This window comes from Podarcis raffonei, chromosome 4 (genome assembly GCF_027172205.1).
Source record: "Podarcis raffonei isolate rPodRaf1 chromosome 4, rPodRaf1.pri, whole genome shotgun sequence".
Taxonomy (NCBI): Eukaryota; Metazoa; Chordata; class Lepidosauria; order Squamata; family Lacertidae; genus Podarcis; species Podarcis raffonei.
Window position 1 is genome coordinate 78,152,946 of NC_070605.1, and position 14,743 is coordinate 78,167,688.

At 43.3% G+C, this 14,743-nt stretch overlaps 1 protein-coding gene across 4 annotated transcripts in view; it reads right to left on the reverse strand.

Annotated features, from left to right (window-relative positions):
* Positions 1–2,084: 2,084 nt before the first annotated feature.
* The window catches only part of FHL2 (four and a half LIM domains 2), a 34,309-nt gene continuing 21,650 nt past the window's right edge, over positions 2,085–14,743 (reverse strand). For 3 of the 4 annotated variants that reach the window (XM_053384253.1, XM_053384254.1, XM_053384256.1), the window contains exons 2-6: positions 14,105–14,284; positions 9,826–10,000; positions 3,711–3,880; positions 2,893–3,079; positions 2,085–2,544 (exon numbers count right to left, since the gene is read on the reverse strand). In XM_053384253.1, coding sequence (XP_053240228.1) covers positions 2,393–2,544; positions 2,893–3,079; positions 3,711–3,880; positions 9,826–10,000; positions 14,105–14,260 — 840 coding nt within the window. In that variant the 5' untranslated portion in view covers positions 14,261–14,284 and the 3' untranslated portion in view covers positions 2,085–2,392. The remainder of the gene's footprint in view (positions 2,545–2,892; positions 3,080–3,710; positions 3,881–9,825; positions 10,001–14,104; positions 14,285–14,743) is intronic. The other variant, XM_053384257.1, reaches the window with a different exon arrangement.

The following is a 14,743-nucleotide window of genomic DNA, read 5'->3' on the forward strand; positions in this document are numbered from 1 at the left end:
CAAGCTTTTATGGTCTTCTCTTAAGAGTATATATGGATTTTAAATCTTCTGCATTAATTGCTGGAGAGCTTATGTTTTTATTGTAGAAAAGAAACAGCATATGCCAGAAATGGATTTACATAATTCTTCCCCAAAATTATAATTTGCCTGAAAAGACTAACATTATAAATAATTATGCCCTGCACACTTTTTGAGATGTTTCCCCTATATTGTTTGAGAGATCTTAAATCTGAATTAATATCCTGACTGTGTGAAAAGCAGAAAATATTCTGTCACTGGTCCATATACAGTCATACCTTGGGTTACAGACGCTTCAGGTTGCACATTTTTGGGTTGCGCAACACGCCGAACCCAGAAGTACTTCCGGGTTTCGGCGCTCGCGCATGCACAATAATACTAAAACACGCTTTGTGCATGCGCAGAAATGCCGAATTGCGACGCACACGTGCGCAGACGCAGCGCTGCGTGTTGCGAACGTGCTTCCCACATGGATCACGTTCGCAACCCGAGCATCCACTGTATACATTTTCTTCGGACCTGTTTTCAAGAGCTGAGATAAAACGAACCCCATGTTTTCGTAAAGTGGACAAACTATCTACCTAATATAATTGGACACAAAGTGAAAATGAATGTACTGCAGTAGCAGGAGCTGACTCCTAGCTACCTTATCCTTACGCTAGGAAGATAAAGCCTTCTCAAGCCCTACTAATAGTTATGCATCACAGTATAAATCTGAGGAAGCTGCAGTCTCATCTTCCTCTTGCTTATTTATGATTTCAGAATCTGTTTTGATCAGCGCCTGAAGTTACTGATTGCGAAAGTATGATGAACAGCAGACACTGGAACAATATTGTACAAGCACTGCAGATACACTACTGGAAATACCTGGAACAGGTATGTAGCTGCTCTTAATTTCCATGATTGCCTAATATTTCAGAAAATAAGGACAATTTTCTGTTTGTACCAGTAGCAGCCAGTGATTGGGCTGTTACTTTCTGAACATGTAATGCTTCTGTTTTTTAATGGCCTCACTGAGATTTGGGGTTTGGTTTTGTTGTTCATATGGATCCATCCTTTTTAAATAAAAGGAGTTTATCCACGCCTTACCTCAAATGCTAAGATTTATTGAAAGTTAAGTCTTTAAGATGTCAACTTCACCAAAATACAGCAGACTTCATTAGAAATACGTTTATTACTTCATAAAATACAAGGTGCAATGGAATTTCAAAACGAGTACTAAAACCGAAAATGTACTTTGCAAAATGGCCTTGCAATATCATGCAATAATATGTTGCGGATTCACATCAATTTAAACCTCATGCAGTCTGTTCCTGTGTACATTTATGTCGAAGCACGTCCCAGTCAGTTTAATGGGAGTAATTCCAATGAAAATATGCATAGAATTGTAGCCTCAAAGCCCTTATTTTAAGGCATAACCTAAAACTTTCTATCTAACTTTCTATCACTGATTGAACCAACATACCCTACTTTCAAATTATCACCTACTTGGGCATGATGAGCATTGATACTTGATCTATCAATACCAAACAGTAGCTCATGTAATCTTTCCAGAATCCCCAAGTCAAATATGTTATCAGTTTTAAACTACATACATCTTTTGAAGAGAAATTTGTGTTGCTAAGAATGTAACAGCCCTGTTGAATCAAACCAAAGGCCCAGCTACGTCAGCACCCTGTGTTGTGTGGTAGCCAAGCAGATTATTATGGGAAGTCCACAAGCAGAGTATGAGCTAAATTAGGGTTGCCATATTTCAAAAAGTGAAAATCTGGACACAAAATCTGTTGAGCTTTGCTCTTTGTGGCAAAGTTGTTGAGTTGTTGAGCTTTTTTTCACAAAATCTCAACAACAAAAAATGTGTTTTTGAGCTATTTTTAAATTAAAATTGCCTAAATCTACACTACCAACATGGGCTGCCATATGTCCAGATTTTCCTAGACAATTAAGCAATTTCCGCCTGGACGCTGCTTAAGGGGGATGAATGCTGGCTATGTCTGGAAAATTCCAGATGTATGGCAATGCTACCTCAATACCACACTTCCTCTTCTGTTCTCCAGCACCTGACAGATTTTATCCTCTAAATATCTAAGCAACTCACAACTCTGTATTTGAACCGGACTCAATTCATAAATGTATTGTCTAGCAGTCAATGTCAAAACCACCTCCCCACCCTTTTGTCTTTCCCTTCTCTAAAGCATTTCTACAACCTAGAAAAAGAAAAAGAAAAAAAACCCTGATGAATATATATTGCGGGGACGACGACGACCCAAACACATTTTTCACTTCTGGTCAAAACCCACAGCTGTCATTGCTTATTTGAGAAAATATATGCACTTGTGAGAGCTGATGGTGGTGGTTTTATTCTTTTCACATTTTAAATGTCCTTCCCACACTCAGGACACAGGATGTCATCCCTTTCTGTGAGGAAACCGCGGCCCACCAACGACAGGGAGCACTTCTTGCAGTTGAAGCAATCGTTGTGCCACTGGCGTTCCTCAAAGGAGATGTACTTGGTTCCTCCAAGTCCTGAAAAGGCAAAACAAGTATTTAAGAAGAAACCACAGGAACACCTTCTGTAAGGTCATTTGGGTCAGATTCCCACATCGTTTCCAGTTGTGAATAAACTTCCTTGGACTTAAACATGTGGGAAAGTTGCATTTAAACACATCACCAACATAACTTTGTCACAGCTGAGTCTGCATGCAGAATTCTAGATTCCTGTCAGTCCCTAGATCAGAGATGAGGAACCTGTGGCCCTCCAGGAAAAGCAGCAAATAAATAAAATGAACAAATTAACTTTATTCTGAACTGTCTGATGCTGTTTTTGAGGTGCTTTTTTATGTTTGCAAAGGAAAACGGTAACATGATACTTACCACTGATTGGATTGGTGCATCCTGCACACTTCTTGGCATAGAGGCTGCAGTAGCAGTTCAAACAATAGGCAAACTCATCCCGGGAAGTAAAGCGTTGCCCAGAGAGCTGTTTTTTGCACCCAGTGCACACAAAACACTCCTTGTGCCATGGCTGCTCCCGGTAAGTAATTCCTCCTGTAGTAATTGGCTGTGAAATGAAAAGAAAAATGGGAATGAAAAAGAAAAGAAAAAAGGAATTCCTATTGATTTTGTGCCCCATTTCCGTTCACCTTGCAAATCTTTTAAGCAAGAGGCAGCAGAACTAGTCTCACGCTTAACCCCTCACACCTTTTCTGCGAAGCCCCTGACAACCTTCTTTGTTCCCGTGTCTTTCTGTCTTTTACCTTGTAGCTAAGCCAAAATACGCATGACTTCAAAGCATTGCACAGCCTGATATAGTTCAATGCTCTGGAACATGTTGGCGCAAAAGTACAGTGGTACCTCGGGTTACATACGCTTCAGGTTACATACGCTTCAGGTTACAGACTCCGCTAACCCAGAAACAGTGCTTCAGGTTAAGAACTTTGCTTCAGGATGAGAACAGAAATCGTGCTCCAGCGGCACGGCAGCAGCAGAAGACCCCATTAGCTAAAGTGGTGCTTCAGGTTAAGAACAGTTTCAGGTTAAGAACGGACCTCCGGAACGAATTAAGTACGTAACCCGAGGTACCACTGTATATGCAAAACTGGATTGCAGTTTTGCTTCGAACTAAAGCAGACAAATGTGTGTGTGTGTCGCTTTCGGTTTAATAGCCATTTGCACGAAGCAATAAACAATACCTTCTTGCACTGGACACACTGCATAGCAAACTGCTTTTCGTAGCAGGGCACGCAGAAATTTTGACTGTCTTTGGGAATGAAACTCTTTGTTCCGATTGGCTGTTGGCACCGATGGCAGATAAAGCAGGTCTCATGCCAGCTGTTTCCTTTATATTCCATCTTGCGGGTACCTAGGAGGAGACCACAGCATGAGATTTCTACCTTGGCTTTCAAGCTGCTGTGTAGGGAAAGGTAAGTCAAAACTGTGTTCCATTTTCCAGTTTGCATATGAGGAGAAGCTGGACACACTTTTAGCAGAAACTTGGGTTTTTGTGGGAACAGCAAAAGTATAAATTCCTGCAGCTATTACACTCCTCAGATCCATTCTGATGTTTAAGATGTGCAGGTGAGCTGCATGAAGAGCCCCTTTTCGAGTGACTCTCTCAATAGACTATGAAAACAATGCAAGTTGTGGGGTTTTGTGGCCTTTCATCAACATTTACTAGTGGCCTTCACTCGGGGTGAAACACTCCTTTCTCCTAGTTTTGGTTTCCTTTCATCTTTTCCTGTTGTTCCCTTTTTGTGGGCTGCCATCAGTCCCACCTCTCAGCACTGGAGAAAGATTCTAGCTTTTTTTTGGTTGCGCAAAGTGGAATTTGGTACCTTCATGCCCATGTTGATGCAAAATACCAAGACGCCAATGAGACTGGTCCTTTGGTCTTTCTCTCAAGAACTGAGGAGAGGTCAATCTCTTAAAGCTGCTGAGAAAATTTCCAAGCACTGAAGAGGCTGTCCTCACCAAAGTGGAAAACCTCATCATGCAGTTCTAGCACAGGGCAACTGAAGATGGCCATCCCCCCCCCCAAAAAAAACAAGGACTGAACTCTGTAGCTCCTTCCTGGTTACATTCTGGTTGGTCCAAATACAACATGCACTTACTGCATCTTATATTTGTGTCTTCTCTTTTCTGATTAATGGGACCCTCATAACAGAGGGTCCTGGTTGCGCTCGGGACCCAAGAGCTCACTTGACAGGTTTAAAATGGGGGGGGGAGGAGCAGGAAGTCCTGGCCATTCCCCTGGGATCATGCCAGGCTGTTTTAGCCAGTGGGTGGCGTGATCCCAGGGGCTTTAAAAGCAGCCGTGTGATGCAAGTGGGGCACTTGCATTTGCATGGCTGATCAGCCGCCCACCCTCCCTAGTTTAGGTAGAGTCACTTGGCCTTGCTTTGGTTTGGGTCACCTGTTTTGAAACAGGGGCTGGGTAGGAATTTTTTCTATTTGGCAGATTGGCTTTTAGCCATTTGGTTTTCACCTACCCCTTAGCAAATCGTCACAACTTTTAAGGTGGCGGTTAGGCATTGGCTCAGTTGGATTGTGGGGAGGGGAGATGCGGACATCACCTGCCCCTCCAGGAATTGGGTATTCCGTTAAAGGAATCTGGGGGTCCTGGATCTCATCCGAAGTCCGCTTGAGGGGCTAGGGCCATGCCAGGACCACAGGAACCCCGGAGTGAGCTTAGGTTGGTACTCATCGACCTTGCTCCCTTGTTTGGTTTACCCCATTGAACCCAGAGGTGGAGTCAGTTATAGTGGGGAGTCAATGCCTAAGCCAATAGCGCTCACGTGATTGTATTTCAATAAAGTTGTGGCCAAAATTTGCCCAAAAACTTAAACTAATGTAAGTGTCTGTGTGTATTTATTTTGGGGGTGGGTCTTGGGGCCTTGAGACGCAATTGTCTAATGATTACCTCTCTGACTTCTGCCTCTCTGACTTTCTAGGTTCTGTTACAAATGCTTACAACCAGTTTTTCCTCTAGTTCTGTTTTCCTACTCTCTTCAGCATTTTTCCAGCCCATTTTCTGCCTTAGACAGTTTTGAGTTTGGGAGTAGGACTGAATTAACCCAGCCCTTCCAAAAAAACAAAAACAAAAAACCCCAACCAACCAACCAACCAAACAAACAACAAAAACACCACCCATTTTGACCCTGGCTGTAAAAAGAGACTTGCTAGAGTAAGTCAAACCAGTTGGGCATGTGTAACCTGGAATACTTGTTTGCAAGCTTTGTGGAATGGGTTGCAACAATAAAAAAAATGCAATATTAAAAAACAGTAAAAGCAGATAACAACCAAGAGCACAGAATGTGTTCTAAAATATATCTTGGGTGTCAAAAAGAGGTCAGTGGGGAATCTTCAGCAGATGATGAAAGACACAATAAAGGTGTCAAATGCTCCTTGGGTAGGAAATCCACAGCTTAGAAATTGCCACAGAGAATGTACTCGCTCAAGCTACGCACACCCTGGGTTTCTGAGTGCAATGGAACTACCATGTTCAATGAATGGGCTGTCTGAAAGAGACCATGTTCTGAATTTTTCTCACAAATAGAGGAGACATCTCATTTTCACGTATGGCTTCCCCCTAATGTGAGCACATGCTCATTCATTCAGTGGTTGACTTTGGGCTCTCAAACTTCAGTGGTGTCCTATGCAACGCTAAAATTCAACACTGCATTTTTGTGTGTGTCCCCTGCATCATGGCGCCCAGTGTGACAGCACTTAGTTGAGCCACCCTAAAACCACCTCCGATTCATTCCCTCTCTGGAAACAAACCAGAGCAGAAGAAGCCCAGGCCAAAACGAAAGAGGAATTTTTGCATTTAAATATTTCAAGCACACCTTGTATCGGTCTTTGAAAAGCCAATGTTGAAGGGCATCCTAGTTAAATCAACCACATTATTGTTGGGCGGCAGTTTAAAGGCAAAGTGCTATTACCTCTGTATGATTTGCAAGCAGCTTTCAGTGATATTAACATCATTTATCAGATGGGAGGATCTGTCCCTCTTAGAGTAAGCGCTACATTGAAAGAGACTTAAAAAATTATTAAGTGAGCTCTAATTGGCATAAAAGCAATGTAGCAAATGTGTTAACAGATTATTATCTTGCTCTATGACATTTTAAATGGCTTTTCACATCTTATCAGTTTATTAATGTGCTATATTAATAAAGCTATAATTATGCTACGTTTAGTGCTTATGTGATTTTTTTATTATTAAAAAAAAAAGAATTAGGTAGACTTGAGAGCTAAAGTGTCGATCCCTGAAGGAATGAAAGGATGCCCTATTAAACAAAGCAGATCTGATAACTAACAGAGCTGGGCAGCTTCACAAGTTCCCATCTTTGAAGTACTGCTGAGATGTTTTCAGTTCTTATTCCATCCCTACTACAAGGGTATAATTTTATTGCATTCTGTTTGGACCACTGCAACCTGCTTAGATCAGAGATAGCAACAACATCTGCCCACCTGCGATGCACTTCTCAGCCCACATTGCACAAGCCAGCAAGAGCTATTATACTACCACATTTAATAACCACACTGGAAAATCCAGAGCCTGTAGCATCTGCCTTTCCTATGTTTCGCGTTTCATTCATCTCTACTATTATATTTATTATATTGCATTGCATGCTGTAAGCACACAGTGCAGGCACGCACTATGAAGCTGCATCTGGATGGATTTGTGTGTACAATTATTTTCATAATTTCTGTTCTGTTTAATTATATGAGGCGATATCTAGAGTTACTCATGCTCAGAGTAGACCTGTTTAAATATATGGGCTTAAAAACTTTGATTTCAGTGATTTCTGATGGTAGGATTGGAGGAGGACCTCAGTTCAGCAGGGCTACCACTGTGGCTCCCCCCCCCCAAGACGGAACTTGCCACAACTCAGTTCTGGCATCTCTCAGGTGGGCACCATTATAGGAGAACAAGGGAGAAGTTCATGGTGAGTTACGGCACCTCTTTTTCTATAAAAATAGCACTGGCTACCATGGTCCTTTTATAGTTGCCAGACTCTGTGCAGAACAGTTCTGATGGTATAAGATTAGTCTGTGATACATGTGTCCTCAGCTGATTATATATATATTTTTAAACCCTCACATTTTTTAATGCTTTTTTGTGTGTGTGTCATTTTTTTTTTTTTGGCTCGGGTCTCAAAAGCTGGAAGTGGCCTGGGTCTCTCCCTACCTTTGAGAGGGCCTGGCAATCCCCACCCCTCAACATCTGCTGCCTGATGTGGCCACCTCACTTTGGCCAATGGTAGGGCCAGCCCTGCTGCCAGGGACTGGACTGAGGAGGAAGGGTGGGGACCGCAGCCCCTTCTCCTAAACCTTCCCGAGGACAGGAGGACAGCATAGATTTAAAACAGTGGTTTGCAGAAGGTCATATTTCAGAGGCTGCAGAGGATATAAGCTGGGGAATACTGGAAGAGGAACAGCAGGAAGAGGAAACACCAGGGGAGAGACAGCTGACAGACGCAGTGTCCTTTGAAAGCATTCCTGACCCTCCTCCCCATCCTAAGACAAGGCAGGCATTGAGGGTAGCAGAAGAGAAAGCTCAGCGGCAGAAAGCTCATATTAGCCAACGTAGCGGTGACGCAGAATAGTAGAGACGGAGAGAAGAAGAAGCGTTTGGGTTTGATATCCCGCTTTATCACTACCCGAAGGACTCTCAAAGCAGCTAACATTCTCCTTTCCCTTCCTCCCCCACAACAAACACTCTGTGAGGTGAGTGAGGCTGAGAGACTTCAGAGAATTATGACTAGCCCAAGGTCACCCAGCAGCTGCATGTGGAGGAGCGGGGAAGTGAACCCAGTTCACCAGATTAAGAGTCCACCGCTCTTAACCACTACAGCCACACTGGCACACTGGAGGGGATGGAACTTTTCTTGGAGCAAAACCATTTCTAGAGAGAGACGCATTCTTTTGTCTCTCCCTTTGATTGTGGAATAAACCAATTGGTAAGAACTCTTCTATTCTTTTATCTGCTTCTTTGCTGCCACCGGGGGAGGGATCTGATTCCCCGAAGCCTGACACCCGCCTGCCAAAGGTGTTTCCGTTTCCTGGTCCCAAATCATGTCATGCAGGTTCCTTTCCAAAAGCGAATGCTAGCGGCCATTTAAAACACGAAAAGCAAAATCCTTGCAGATAATTCCCAGATGATAAAGGGCACCTTTTGTGGACTCTGGGGTATGCTTTTAGGCAAACACTTGTGTCCCCCGCTGCATCTCCCAAATGTGTGGTTTCATTTAAGCCTTGAATCAAGCCTCTGTAATCTCCGCAAGCGCTTTAACACACCACCTAGGCCACTTGCCATTATACATAGCAGGGTTGGCGGCGGCGGTGGTGATGGGGAGAGACCTGTAGCTAATGCAAAATTGCAGCGGATTTTGGTCATCTGCTTTGAATGTAGCTGCATAGTTGTGGTTTCTGCTTTCCTCTCTTGTAACCCAAACCTCTCTAATTTTAATGTCATGGCTAATCAAGCATAAAAATTAATTTGAGGATAAGTGACACAAGAGGCAATTCAAAAAGGTTGGGGTTTTTTACTAGTGATCATCTGTTGATTACACATCGACTTTCTGACTCATAAAAAAAAACTGGTTTTCCCCTGCCTTCTATTTTCAGCACAGCCATCAGACTCTGCCAGCAAAAACACTCGTATCAGCCAAGCTATTGCATTCTATTCAGCAAGTAAAATCAAACCACGTTTAATTGGGCTTTGAATCCACGATTCAGGATGTTGGGAGGCTGCTAGTTTGGGGGCAGTGAAACCTGAGCATGAAGCATGCTCAGCTTCCAGGGTTTCAGAGAGTGCCTTTTCTGATTTTCTTATAAAAGCAGATAAACTGCCTTTAGATAGCCCCAGTTAAAAGTCAGAAAGTCAGGGGGAAAACCCTGCTGCTTAAAAATAATAATTATGTACTTAATTTTCAAAGTATGGAGAATACGTGTTGCCTCCAGGTAAGCTTTTTCATTTATATTAAAATTTATGAAACCTTTAGGTCTTTGGGTCGCTTCCAGTATTCCTCTGCAATCAATGTAGGGCATTATCTACTTCACAGACTTAAGCAATAGCAACAAACTGATATAATGAGGCACAACCAGCCAAGATTCAGGGATTTCATTATCAGGATCTATCTCCTGCATTTTTAAAATGTTAGAAGCAGAAGTGATTGAGCATCTCCTCCTGCCCCATCACCCTGGCTTACAGAAATAAGATTGTGGAAGAGCCTCCCATTGGCCTTGAATTCGGTCCCCAAAAGACACTCCCATCCCCGTCCTGAAAGCAGACCAAGTCCTAACCTGGCATGATGGTCTTCTTGCACTCGCTACACTTGGAGGAGTATTCATTGGAGTAGCATTCCGTGCAGAGAAGATGTTCTTCTTTTGCTGCGAAAGGTTTGTCCACCAGCGAGTTCTTGCACTGGAAGCAGTGGAAGCAGGTTTCGTGCCAGTGCCGGTCCTTGTAGGACAGATCCTGTAGAAATCCCAAAGCACAAAGGAGGCTTAGTAAAGAGCTTGCTAAGAGAAATGGAGGAGAATTTACTCAGACTATGCAAGGGAAGAACTAGGTCAGGGCTACTGAGGTTATTAATATTGCAGCTGGGTGAAAAGAAACTGAGTCTTCTTTGAAATAAATATTATCCAGTCCAAATATAGGGTTCAAAAGCTTCACTTACAGAACTTCAACTCCAAACAACTTAAAACAATTGCAGTTAAGTTCAGCCAGTTGCAGGATTTTGTATACTGCTCCCAGCACACATACTTGCACACCCTTAATGAGCTGCCCTCCAGTTTAAGAAAAGTTCATTTATTATAACAAACAAACCCACCAAAGGGGATATTCATTAAAGAGTATTTTAATGGCACACTCCCCCCCCCCGCAAAAAATAAACCAAATGCAAGCCCTGAAACACAGAATCTGTCACTATCAGAACTGCCCAGTGACTCTCGAGCAAAAGAGTAATATTAATTGTTCGTTTAGCACTGAAAATTCAACAACTTTCCTTTGCAGGAAATTACCTCACATAATCCTGATAGTATCTCTGGAAAGGAATTTTTATGGAAAACAGCAACTTGGAGCCAAATGGAATATGTGCAATGTCCCTTCAGATATCTGAAGAAGTGTGCGTGCACACGAAAGCTCATACCAAGAACAAACTTAGTTGGTCTCTAAGGTGCTACTGGACATTATATATATATATAGAAGAGAGCAAATGCAAAGAAAGGAAATTGATCGTTTTTATATACACCTAAGTTTTCACAAACTGCCATTGTTACATAGCAGGAGATTATATATATATGAAACAATGGCAGTTTGTGAAAACTTAGGTGTATAAAAACGATCAATTTCCTTTCTTTGCATTTGCTCTCTTCTGCATTTTTCTTCCTTCTCATTTTCTTTTTGCCTCCCTCTGTTTGTCTACCGAAGTAGTAGCATCTTTTTTTAAAATACAAAATTCAAGAAAAGAAAGCCCCATCTGATTACTGTTCACTTGATAGGAATGTGTTCTTTTAGGGCTTCAGCCTTCTAATTTCCTGCTGAGCTGTGTGGGCAAATAAAACCATAGTTCCACATACAGAAGCCGGCTGAACTGGTCCTTGAATCTTACTTTAGCAATGGTGATGGGATAATGTCCTCCTTTGAACCCGAGGTGGCAGGCTAGTTGGAAGCAGGGGCAAAACATGTTGCACATAGCACACACAGGAATATCCTCCAATGGAGGGGAATGGCAGAGCAGCTTAGGAAGGACAGACAGGAGGGCTATGGCTACTGCCTCTCAGCTTCTGCTGCCTGAGGCGGTTGCCTCATTTTGCCTAATGGTAGGGCTGGCATAGACTTCCTTGGGACTTAGGTATGCACAACTGCATAATGGACTTTGAACTTTCAAGGGATTTCAAAATAGTTTGCAGGAGGGTCTGCTGATGAAGACACTTGTAAAGCAAGTTTTGTGTCCTGCAGAAGAGTTTGTGGTATGTAAAGGTAAAAATAAAGGGACCCCTGACCATTAGGTCCAGTCATGGCCGACTCGGGGTTGCGACACTCATCTCGCTTTATTGGCTGAGAGAGCCGGCGTACAGCTTCCAGATCATGTGGCCAGCATGACTAAGCCGCTTCTGGTGAACCAGAGCAGCGCACGGAAACGCCGTTTACTTTCCCGCCAGAGCAGTACCTATTTATCTACTTGCACTTTGAAGTGCTTTCTGACTGCTAGGTTGGCAGGAGCTGGGACCGAGCAATGGAAGCTCACCCCGTCACGGGGATTTGAACTGCTGACCTTCTGATCGGCAAGTCCTAGGCTCTGTGGTTTAACCCACAGCACCTTATTCCATGAAGAATATACACATCAAAACTGATCGATAGTTGATATGGAATGCTGTTGCCACATGATGGGCAAAGTTTATTGCGGCAGTTGCTAAGTGAGGATCACTGAAGTTTAATTGGCAGAAAGAGATATTAATCACAAACACATCTTTGTTATTCTCTCCTGTTAAGTCACTCTTGTCAGCTTCTGTGTGTGCATGTGAGTGTTCAAGTGGGAATATGTGTGTGCATATTTTTTCTTATCTATAGCAATATATTCCTAATCCTTCACCGGGGGAAAAACAACCACCACCAATCTTCTGGCTATCAAGGACTTTATCTGTCCTTGCAGAAAGTCTTGTTTTTTATTTTGTTAAAAAAAACACCATAGAGATCTGATAACACCTACACTCCCCAAATCCATCAGTCTGGGTTGAAAAGTTCAGCTGATTAATTCCATGCTCTGAAATTTGTTGGAGCTTAGTCAAGTTTAGGGATTCTTGAATGTCAACACATTCAAAGTCCCCAAGGAAAAGATCTTAGAAGTAGACTCACCAAAGAAACTGCTGCCTTCTTTCTGCTTGGCAACTCAGAGAATCTTTGCACATGTATGTTTAGTAGGGATGGGAAGAAATTAGACTAGGCTGGTATTTCCATGAGAAACTTCCCAACTCACACATTTTTAAACCAATACACAAATCAAAGCACAACTATCCTCCAAAATTCGCACTTCTTTGAATTTTGAAGTGCAATTTCTCCAACCAGAAAATGTGTGCAAAAATGCATAGGATTCTGGAAATTTGTTTGCAAAATTGTGCATATTAGCCAAAGCTGTATAAAAATGTGTGTATAAATTCACAATAAAGTGCTGATTATTATTATTAATCATTTATTGCTACAGAGAACTGAATTTAAGCCTGGAAAAATGAGAAATTGAGAAAAACCAAAACTCTGTTATTGAAAAAAGAAGACTTGAGGCCAACCAAAGGAGATGTGGGAGATCTGTGATTAGATCATCTGATATGTTCATGTTTACCTTAAAGCAGTCAATGGGTGTTCCAGTTTTGATTGGCTCAGTAAGTGCTGGAAGAGGGAGGGTTTCAACCTTTCCCCCAAAACTGTTATCCTGATCTATTTCATCACTCCAAAGCTGCTCTTAGATGTGCAGTAGGGAACAGAGTCTCTGTACTCCCCCAGCACCTAAGGCAGGCATAGGCAAACTTGGTCCTCCAGATGTTTTGGGACTACAATTCCCATCATCCCTGACCACTGGTCCTGTTAGCTAAGGATGATGGGAGTTGTAGTCCCAAAACATCTGGAGGACCGAGTTTGCCTATGCCTGACCTAAGGCTAATAGCTTTAGGGATGATTTTGAACACGGACAGTGGCAGAAGAGAAAAAATTATAAAACTCAGCACTACCAAGCCCAGTGTGTGATGAAGGAAAGACCGACTTTCCCCAAAAATATTATCTTAGGGTGCTTCCAGACACAGGCTTGATATTGTGAATGGGTCACTGGCAACTGCTATTTTTGAATTATCAGATTTCCCTAATCTATATGTAGATTGGACTGGAAAGAAACATGGGTTGGTGCTGTGATGCCAAAGGCATTGTAGGGATGCTATGAAAAGTTTGTGTACATGAGCAACAGAAATCCTACAATAAACACGACCCATCTCATCAGTGCCGGAGCTTCATGCTATTGGCACCGGGGGGCAGAGAGCAGGTGGGGGCGGGGCTGGCACGCATCCTGGGGGCGGAGCATGCCACCTGCAGGGCGTGACGCATATCTGGGGGCGGGGCACACGTCCTGGGGGCATGGTGTGTGTCCTAGGGGCGTGGTGTGTGTCCTGGGGGCGTGGTGCACTGCCCGCAGGGGCGTGGCACCCAGCACGAGTGGGGGGCAGCTGCGATGGCACCCCACTGGGATCATGTTGCCGGGGGCGGTGCGCTCCCCCCGCACTTCTCTTCCTCTGCCAGTGCATCTCCTTAGAGTAGGAGAGATGTGATGTAAAGTCCAGCTGCCACAAGGAAACTTTTATTTGAAATTTAGTAGCAGCAGCAGTAGTTGTGGTTGTGGTGGTAGCAGTAGTATTGTTTGGTTTTGAATCTGGACTTTATCTTCTATTTGTACATTCCTTTTTGTTGGGACCTGCAAACGGCTTACATGTTTCTGCTGAACTAGGGAGCGCTGTATAAAACAAACAAACAAACAAATAAAATGCACATTAATTGTGATCCAAGAATGAGGCCGGTTGAAATGCGCATCCGAAATACCTTGCAGTCGCAGCCAATCGGCTTTTTGCATTCCTCACACGTGTTGGAGTACAGGCTGTCGTAGCACTTGATGCAGTAGGGGCTGTCCTCCCTCAAAATGTACTTCTTGCCAAACAGTGTCTCCTTGCAGTAGTGGCAGTCAAAGCGCTCTGTCATTTTGACATCTAGGATTCTGCCTGCCTGTCAACAAGAAAACAAGCAGCTTTGGATTAATAACCAGGGCTTTTTTTCCCAGCAGGAACTCACTGGAACTCAGTCCCGCCACCTGTCAGGTGGGCGCCATTGCCATCCTAAGAGAATGAGGGAGGTGTTCTTGGTGCGTTCCGGCCCCTCTTTTTCTAGAAAAATAGCACTGATAAACATGGTGTCTCCTTGAATGTCAGAGAGAGAAAAAGGTCTGTTTTGTTTCTTTGTTTTGTTGTGATGTGTCACTTGCTTATCATATTTGTACCCCACCATCCTGCCAAGGAGTTTTGGGGTTGGCAATGTGTGGTTGGCACTGTTCGTTAAACCACAGAGCCTAGGACTTGCCAATCAGAAGGTCAGCAGTTCGAATCCCCGCAACGGGGTGAGCTCCCGTTCCTCAGTCCCTGCTCCTGCCAACCTAGCAGTTCGAAAGCACGTCAAAGTGCAAGTAGA